The 9,831-nt window shown below is 44.4% G+C and overlaps 1 protein-coding gene and 1 long non-coding RNA gene across 2 annotated transcripts; one reads left to right on the top strand and one right to left on the bottom strand.

Moving 5' to 3' along the window:
* Positions 1-414: 414 nt before the first annotated feature.
* LOC120691328 (erlin-2-B-like) lies at positions 415-5,237 on the bottom strand. Its single transcript, XM_039974370.1, has 9 exons — positions 4,879-5,237; positions 2,972-3,074; positions 2,827-2,894; positions 2,496-2,555; positions 2,244-2,402; positions 1,989-2,135; positions 1,181-1,395; positions 971-1,079; positions 415-876 (listed from the first exon to the last, which is right to left on the bottom strand). The coding sequence occupies exons 1-9, from the start codon at positions 5,050-5,052 to the stop codon at positions 796-798; spliced, it is 1,116 nt and encodes a 371-aa protein (XP_039830304.1). The 5' UTR covers positions 5,053-5,237; the 3' UTR covers positions 415-795.
* A 2,222-nt stretch (positions 5,238-7,459) lies between these two features.
* LOC120691499 lies at positions 7,460-8,328 on the top strand. The gene is made up of 3 exons (XR_005682263.1): positions 7,460-7,666; positions 8,005-8,114; positions 8,205-8,328. It is a non-coding gene; the product is annotated as an uncharacterized LOC120691499 (long non-coding RNA).
* Positions 8,329-9,831: the final 1,503 nt, after the last annotated feature.

Genomic DNA, 9,831 nt, shown 5'->3' with positions numbered 1-9,831 from the left:
CCGTTGGCGTCGGAGGCAAAATGCCTGCTTCATTTGCCTCTTCTGTTGGAGGATGTTTTTCATCGCAAAAACACTGTGCGCGATGCAATTTTGCTTTTGCCTATCAGTGTTGAAGTCAGTCCACTCAGCGACGAGCTAGCAACGGCCACACCGCACCGCAACTACCGTGTGGATGGTTCTAAAAATTCGATTGGCGGGTGGATTGAACAGGACAAAACTAGTGGTGTCCCCTCACTGCGGTTTCGCTTTCTTACCCCTTTCTCCAAGAAGGTCGGCGCCGCACAGGGAATTAGAAAATTAGAGAGGAACAACTCCCCCAGAAATTTAGAGAGGAAGCATAGGAAAGAAGGGGGATCAGGACCTCACGTTTCCTCCGTGGACAGGTAATACGTAAAAACTTTAGAAGTCACATAATAGCATAATTACGCTAACATCTAAAGGCGAACTCTGCCAGCCGCACGTGCCTCCCTTATTACGTAATAACAAAGATGGAGTAGAAACGAGTGACCTTAGCCACCCGTCTAGGACACGTCCAAGCCCAACAATGTCTGATGGTAGCATCAATGTCAGCCGATTGCAGATTGCTCCATCTATGCTAACGCTAACACTACACAAAAAATAAACCAAAGGTTTTCTTGCATAACACCAACTGCCAGTTCTAATCTTTAGGGGCGACTCCTGATTTCTCCCCTCCTTTTCTGTGGTCTCCTGGCGGCTTCCTGGGATTCCTATCCTATCTACCACGTGGGGTCACAAAAATAGCCTGCGCTGCTTCTGATTCATGGAAAGGAGCTTCTATAATTCGGAATGGTCCTTCCTCGAAACATCATCAAGGTAGTTCTTAAGCAACCTTTGATCCATGATCATGTTTGGAATCTGCAGAGAAGTGAAGTTCACAGTTCAGCACAAGGCTTCAGGAAATATGAGCAAGACAAAACAAAAATGGTAACTAGGAAGCCGGAGTATGTACCTTTTCACCAAAGAAGATCTTTGAGTTATTGGCAATGGATTCAATGAACCTCAGCTCAAGATATTCTGGTGTAAGTTTGAGCCTATTAGCCTCAGCTTCCTTCAAGATCCTGCACAGCCCAACCCAAATTCAGCTATCAGTAGGAGTATCAAAAGGTGTGATGCATGGTCAGAACAAATTCGAGAAGGAATATAATGATGCCAGTCATGCCTGTAGTAGTTTGCATCTGCCAGTGCTTTCTCTCGTGCAAGGTACATTTCGTTGTCAATCTGCTCCTGCCTCTTGGAACTGTCCTTCTCCATCAGCTTCTGCCCCATCAGGATCTTGCTCACCTGTGCGTTCTTCTCTGCTTCAGATAGCGCAATCTTCTTCTGTGTTTCTGCCTCCTTTTCTGCTACCTTTTGCTTCTCAATAGCAATCAGTGCCTATGCATTGAGGATAGCATAAGCATACAGGACTATACATTCAATTCAAACTGATAAGTTGATTTAAATGAGCATTGTGCTTTTGCAGTACTAAATCAACATGATTTCATTCACGCAAGTATGTGGCATGCACTTTATCTTCAAGTATTTAAGTTAGCCTCACTAAACTATCCAGTAGTACGGTATCTGTCTAATGATGAACAAAGTGGTTTGAATAAAATTCGGTGATCTAAATAAACATCACTGCTTTAAGATAATAGAACAGAAACATGAATGGAACTTTAGTATTGAGGTGCCAGTAGGCATACATGCATTCAGCCCCTCAAAAAAGGTGTCCATGAAGCACCTCAGAAACTAGTAGACTTCAATTATGTGACTTTCCAATTCAGCTAATTGCAAAATAAGAACCCTACTAGCAATTACAGAAATTTATTCACTGTTTAATCCTCGTAAGATATATATGCAATGACATCAATAGTACCACAAGTTCTGTCCTCAACAATGACACTAGAAGTTTAAAAATCCACATGAACTGCCAATAATGTTTGAAAAGTTCAGGTGAAACTTGTGATCTGGTAACTTGAAGTACATACCTTTGTACGCTCCTCCTCCATAAGTTCAAAATTTCTCCTAATGCTAGGAGGTATATTTGGCTTTGTAACACGAACATTGATGATTTCAATTCCAGGAGCATAGCGTGTGCAGTCTCTTTGAATAGCTTCTTTCATTGTTTCATCAATCTGAAAATTTTGGCAGAAGATGAACCGTGGATACGGGTTTTAGGTTTTCTACATTGCACGCCTGTGTACAAGGCAGTCAGAAGTTGTTGCACTAAAACAATTACTAACCCGATCAAACATATCAATGTAAACTTGCTGCAAACTGTGAGCACTGCAGAACTGGTTTATCTCATGATGAATTTTATCATATATCCATGTCTTGTCATAGTGCACGCCATAGTTGAGTAGTGTTTCATGCACATAGTCTTTACGGAGGCGGTTTACAACCTGCATGTGCAACAGTCAGTGTCAAGCAGTTCAGAAACAGACAGATGATCTTTGTTAAAAGAAGTTATGATAAAAAGAAGGGTAGCACTATACCTCTATCTTGTCAAAGCTTATCATAACACCACCTTTTGTTCCACAAGGAATATCTCTGACCTGGTTTATCATCACGAACAGAATAAATATATTTCTAAAACATATGTTTAGCACCCTTGATGGATTAAATCTAAATATATCATTAACTCATCTGAAATAGAAAATATTAACATTTCAACTTATATGTTCAAAAATCAAACAAGGTGTGATCCAAATAAAGAGAAAGAGGCTTTTTGTTTGAGTGGAATAGACAGAACATTTGCAGGTGAACTGAACTACATTTTTAGTGCAAACATAGGATGGCAAACAAAGTGCAAAGAGTATCACTTGCCTGGTCTGTTTGAAGTGTAACCTGTATTGCCTCATACTGGGTGATCCAAGGGAGCTTCAGATGAAACCCTAGAAGCAGATTAAAAAGGTTAATGAAGATGCATTCAAACAAAAAGAAAAGGAGGATGACAATAATAAGGAGGTACCTGGAGGAGTGATTGTCTTCAGAAGAGCACCTCCTCTCCAGTATACCCCAACATGTCCTTCAGGAACTTGATGCAGAACGCTTGATGGAACTGAGAGTGAAATCTGCATATTTACCAAAACACAAGGTTAATACCAAAGAGTTCATATGCTTCCTCAATTAGAGCAAGAATGTATGCACTGTACACTAATAGATCAACCTTCCTTCAGAGTTTTGAACTCTGAGTGCTACTCCAACCACTACATTGTAAGTTTGAGGAGGCAGTAAAACTAATTAAATTCCTATCTGAGTAACGCAAGTCACTGGATTAAAATAAATCACCCACCAAATACACATGAAAATAGGAAAATAGCATGCTCAAATTAAAAACTCGGCCTGCAGGGGGAAGAAACCCCCCAGCATTGAATAAGAGAAGACCTCTCACGGAGGCCGAGAAAACCCCCGAACCCCTGCCCCACCTTTACATGGTGGCGCCGTTACCCGTGTGAGTGTGGGCCAGGACCTTCCTTCTGTGCTTTGGCGTGGTGGCAGGCGAGGGGATTTTTTAACCCCAGTCTGAAATTCGCTCCCACCGGGAGTCGAACCCAAGACCTGAGGAGTGCTCTTGGAGGCACCCATTTTGAACCAATAGTAGAATGTGTCTATGTAAAGCCAGTAAAAGACCATAATGCAGCTGATTGCCTTAAGGTAGTGCAGTTAATGTCAATTTGCACTTATAAACTTTAGAATTGCAATGCGCTTCTAGTAAATTGATCTCCAAACAGTATCACATTTAATAAATCCTTTAATACATTTAACAAGAACAAATATTTGGATGATGGCTGTTCTACAAAGGGGTGCCAATTGAAAGTGCCATCTTCCCCCTGTTTTAAAAACGTTTTAAAACTACGTTTAATCTTGATTAAACTCTAAACTTTGGCCTAGCGTTGCGTTTAATCACAGTGTCGTTTAATCACAAAAGACGTTTAATCTACGTTTAATCACAAAAAACTCTAAACCATAGGCTAGCGTTCACCTAGCGTCTAGCGTTTTTTAAAACCTTGCATCTTCCCTCAATCAATCTTCATAGGTTAAATGAACATGGTAAGGTGCATCCCCATATCATCTTCATATTCTTTTTCAATAAGATTAATACAAGATGGAAATGGTGAACAGGCCCACACAGCCAATAGTTACTAACTGTTGCATAAAAAGATACCCGAACAGGCAGCAGGGCCATATTGATGCAATTCGGACCTAAAGTGTGTTGGTGCTAAACATGTGGACGTTAGGAGCATTAGCAGTATCTAAAATCACAGTTCCCCTAACAAATGTGGCAAAACGCAAGGCACAAGCATGAACTCATTTTAGCATATGCAATAGATAACCGAGAGTCCCCAGGGGCGGATCTAGGAACCAGACTGGGAGTGCCGCAGCCCAGATCCAGACCGCTAACCTTCATGTTGTATATAGTGAAAATCAGCCCATGCATCTCCGAATTAGTCTATGTAACTCATACATCAGATCAATCTCCATTGGTTCAGACCCAGCCCAACTCCATTTCTGGCCCCGCCCCTGACCGAGACCACTCCGATCATATCACTAGCCCAGTTAATTCAGGCATATGCATCACTTACACACAATGTGAATGTGATGACCCATAAATGTCCATATGGGAACTCAACCAAATCAGCACCCGTAATCCCCAACGCACCAAACCTAAACCCCAACAAGCAACGACCTACCAGTAACCATTTAACCCCCAAGGTCCCACTGCGAATCCACACCACAGCCCCACCGACCGACCCCTATGAGCAGCCGATCAGGAGCGCACGCGCGATTAGGCACCCACCTACTCGCGATCGGGCGAAACAGAACGGAAACAGGCGGGGATTAGGGAGGGTGGGGAGGTCAATGGTTGCCACTCACTAGGACGAAGCAGATGCCGATGAAGGCGACGACGCCAAAGGCGAAGGGGTCGGCGCCCGGCGGGGGCGGCTGGCGCCCGCTCGGCTGCTGCTGGAAGCGCGCCATCGACGGGGCCGGCGACGGCGGGGGCGGCGAGCGGCGGCTCTGCGCCGAGTCGGCGGTGACGTCCGACATCGCGAGGGGATCCCTGGGAACCTACAGCCCAGGGGAGGGAGGTCGGGTTAGGGTTTCGATCGGCTTGGGAGTGATGCGGGAGGGAGGGGGTGGGGGGCGGGCGAAACGGCGAGGACGAAGGCCGTGCCTATCCTCGCGCGCCTTTGTCGTGGCTTGCGAGTTGGGTCAAGAACTCAAGTACTAGTCCAGTCTCAAGTTGAAGCTTCTCAGGCCCTCAAAAAAAAAGTTAAAGCTTCTCAGATGTTTCCTTTTTTTTGCCTTTCTTTTTTTTCTGTGTGCTTTTGAGATTTCTCGGAATCTCGGTTTGTCTTGTAGACTTGGGATCCTTCCTGGAAAAGACTCCTGCTAGCAGCGAGCAAGTGAAAATGAAATGTAAAATAGTTGTAGTTATAAAGTTTGGGAGAATTTTATAAAGAAAAAGGAAAATTATTGAAAGACCATTTCTATAAGAATGGTCGAAATAACCCATTAGACATTAACATTTTTCAGAGAGAGCCGAAAACTGGCGCGTTTAGTTCTCAAAAAAATTTGCAAAATTTTTGTGGAACTTTTACAGCACTAATTAGGAGTATTAAATATAGATTAATTATAAAATTAATTACACGGATGGACGCAAAATTGCGAGGCGAATCTATTAAGCCTAATTAATCCATAATTAGAGGCCATTTACTATAGCACAACATTGTCTAATTATTGCATAATTAGGTTCATTAGATTCGTCACGCGATTTTGTTCGGAGGTTATGAAATGAGTTTTGTCAGTTATCCATATTTAATTTTTTCTAATTAGTGGTTAAACGTTCAAAATTACTGTAACACGTGAAAAATTTTGGGAACTAAACAGATCTAACATGAGGCCCAAACTTCACCCTCAATTCCGTCCTGTAGCCACAGGCCAACTTCATCCCTAAAGTTCAAACTCAAATTAATCCTATATGATAGGAAACTTAGGACTAGGCTCGAGGTTCCTATTATTTTTTAGTTAAAAAATTTCCTAAATAATAAAACATACCGAAGAAGATGGATATATTTAAAAATATATTTTGAGAGTTTAGAAATCTAGATGACACATCGAGACAAGTTCCAAGACCAGCCATGTATTTTATCTTATTAAATAATAGAATGTGCATGTGTCAGAATAAATTTTGTGGGAGACAGGTAGGATTTCGCCTTGGTGCGGTGAGAAAGACACTCGGAGCCTGCTGACTACGGTGAAGTTTTGGGCCAGGCCCATGGAAGAAAAGGCGAATCCTTAGTCGAGTTGGGCTAGTTGGCTGAAAGGCATCACATCACATGGGTCCGATGATCCACCACAAGAGAGCGAGAGACGATGCAGGCTTTCGTTTTTTTATAAAAAAAATATCATAAGCGTCGGCATTTGTCTCAAACCGTGTTAGGTATGGTAACGCGGAAAGCGCGGAGCCAGTGAGTTGGGATAATCTGGATCCGGTAGTTGCCCGCCGGCGATGCGTGCCTGCTCTGCTTCGGCTGTGTTGAGTTTCGCGAAATGTTCTCTAAATTTTTCACTGACGTATATCACATCGAATCTTGCAATATATGTATGGAGTATTAAATATAATTAAAAAATATAACTAATTGCATAGTTTGGTTGTAAATGACAAAACGAATTTTTTAAGACTAATTACTGCATGATTGGACAATAGTTGCCAAATAAAACCGAAACGTGCTACAACAATTTTTTCGCGAACTAAACACACCCTTCGTGGAAACGAAACGAGAGCAGCACTGGTTGCTTGCTTGCAAGCATTGCATTGCAATTGCGGCCAGAGGCGAGGAAGCCAGGCAGCTTCCGCTCCGACAACCCACCGACATTCCGCCTACTTCTTTCCTGGACGGCCCCATCCTGCGATTCCTGTCCAACGACGCCACCCCGCAAAGTGTTGTGCCGCGCTTCAGGCACGTACGCCGGCTACGAGTATGTACCTTGTGGTGTTGTGGGTAATGGTCCTTAGAAAAGAAACATGACCACATCAAGGTTGACACCAAATTCCCAAGATTCCCCCTGTGGAGCGAGCATATACAATATAGGGTTTTTTTGTCTACAGGACACTGCGAAAACACTATTTTGTGCGCTGCACACTCTCATTGTTGAAATAGTCTGCAGGCCATCGTGACTTCTAAATTTTGTGCGCTGCACATTGGTCCTATTAAACTAGTCATTTGCAATATGGAAGGAGAGAGAACAGACCCTAAAAAAACTAAAATGCCCCCGTGACCGTAACCCCTTATCCATTCGTCTCGCACACGGACGCCTCTGCTCCCCACCCGGACCCTTATCCCTTCGCGTGCTCACGCGGAGGCCTCGTCAACTCCGCCCCTGACCCGGCGGCGGCCAGCACGCCCGCGCCCGCGACAGCCACCACGCACAAGCACACCGCGCCCCTGGGCCTGCACGCGGAGCCCGCGCGCGCGTCCGCGGGCGCGTCTGGGACGGCGGCGGCGGCCTGCACGCGGGTCCGGGACTACAGCGGCGGCCAGCACGCGGATCCGGAGCCCCCGCGCGCGTGTCCGGGTCTCCGGGACGGCGGCGGCGGCCTGCACGTGGATCCCGCGCGGCCCCCTCGACGACGCAGTCTGCACCCCCTCGCTCGCAGGTAGTGGTGCTCTGCCCCTTCCGATTCCGCGTCTAGTTCTTTCGTGATTTTGTGGATTCCGCGCCTAGTTATTTTGTGATTCCGCGCCTAGTTCTCGCAGGTAGCTCGCGGTAATGCAGATTTTATGGATGCGGCGTTAGTGGCCCTGATTCGATCGGTGGATTTTTGCGCTAGGTTTGATTGCTCTCGATTTTGGGGGCCGGGATTATCGGCGATTTGCGCTAGGTCTGATTGCTCTCGATTTGGGGGGCGGGGATTCGATGGGTGGATTCTACTTAAGGCCATGAGAAGTTTACTCCTCACCTAAACATGAACTGTTCTGGTGGCTTTGTTTACAGCTTGGTCTGATGTCGTCGCATCGATCCCCAATTTCCCGACGTGGTGTGGGGTGGCTACACAGCACCGGATCTCCGACGAAAGCGCTGGATTTGTCATGGGTTCCAGATGGGTAAGTTAAGGTCACTCTTGCTGTCATTGAGGTTGTAGCGTTCATGATTGCTGTTGGGGTCATCCTTGTCTGTTCTTTTTTGTTTTGTAGGATGGACCGCAACACGGCTTGTAGATTTGCCATCCGCATCCCTAGCTATCAGGAGCATGGTACACATGTGATTCATGCCACCTGCAATAAGAACTGGGTTCGTGATAAGGATACAATTTCATGGATGGATTTCTATGCTGACTTAGATGCTGAGATAAAGCGAAGCAGTGCCCAAACTTTATCGGTGAGCTTTTGGGACAAGGTTGCATGTGAGTATAGCGACATTGATTCTGATTCCTCATTGCTTGCTGCAATTGATATGTATTGGGACATTAGACGGCTTCCTGTGGTAGTTTCAATCATTAACCAGCCCAATCATAATAGCAGTTTATGTAGTGAAGTTGATATTGTTGATATGAAATCAAATCAGCTTTTGATATGCAGCACTGAAATCAAATCAGATCTAGTTGACAGTGCACTTGATCTTGTTACTAATGAGACTAATTATCCTGATTTTCGTACCAATGATCCTTGGGGTGAAAATGATGAAATAGAGTACGTTGGAGTAGATGATGAGCCTGTTGAGCCTGCTGAACCTGCTTCTAACATTGGCTTTGATTACATTTCTGACACTGATGAAGAAGATAATGATGAATGTGCTATTGATGATGAGGAAAGTTGTGATGTGGTTGAGCATATAACTGACTTAGAAAACCCCAAGATTGCTGTTGGGGTGACATTTGAAGATAGAGACACTTTCATGAGAGCTATTAGACAGTATGCTATTCTGAATGAGGTTGAAATTGTAGCTCGTTATAATGAAGCAAGGAGGTATAGAGGATATTGTAAAGCCAAGAAGTGCAAGTGGAGAATACATGTATCACAACTGCAGGATGAAAGGACATGGCAGATTAAGAAGATGCCTAACAAGCATTATTGCAAGAGCACAAGTAAAGTACAGAACAATTGCATGGCTAATCAATTCTGGGTTAGGGATAGAGTAATCCAATGGTTAAGACAAGATCCCACAATTGGAGCTTCTGCTTTGAAGAACAAGTTGGAGGAGAAGTACTTGATCAAGTTGTCATACTGGATTGTCTACAATGGCAGGGGGTTAGCACTTGATGAGGTCTTGGGCAAATGGGAGGATAGTTTTGACTATGCTTTTGCATTCAAGGCAGAGATAGAGAGAAAGGCCCCTGGCAGCATAGTAGAGATAGATTGTGAAAAAGTTGGGTCCAAGATGAGATTTAGTAAGATGTTTGTTGCTTTGAGGACATGTATTGATGGATTCAAAAATGGGTGCAGACCATATTTGGGCATTGACTCCACTGCTCTTACTGGAAGGTGGAAGGGGCAGCTAGCTGCAGCTATAGGCATTGATGGACATAACTGGATGTTTCCCGTGGCATATGGTGTATTTGGATCAGAGACACAAGATAATTGGGGCTGGTTCATGAACAAGCTTGCAATGGCAATTGGATCTCCACCTGGACTTGTCATTTCAATTGATGCAGGGAAAGGTATTGACATAGCATTGACAAAAGTCTTCACCAATGGTGTAGAGCATAGGGAATGCATGAGGCATCTTTACAAAAATTTTAAGAAGCGATATCGTGGAAAGATCTTTGAAAAGAACCTCTGGCCAGCTGCAAGAGCTTACAGGAAGGACATATTTGACAATCAC

This window comes from Panicum virgatum, chromosome 9N (genome assembly GCF_016808335.1).
Source record: "Panicum virgatum strain AP13 chromosome 9N, P.virgatum_v5, whole genome shotgun sequence".
In the NCBI taxonomy this organism is placed as follows: domain Eukaryota; kingdom Viridiplantae; phylum Streptophyta; class Magnoliopsida; order Poales; family Poaceae; genus Panicum; species Panicum virgatum.
This window is presented reverse-complemented; position numbering and strand designations above follow the sequence as displayed.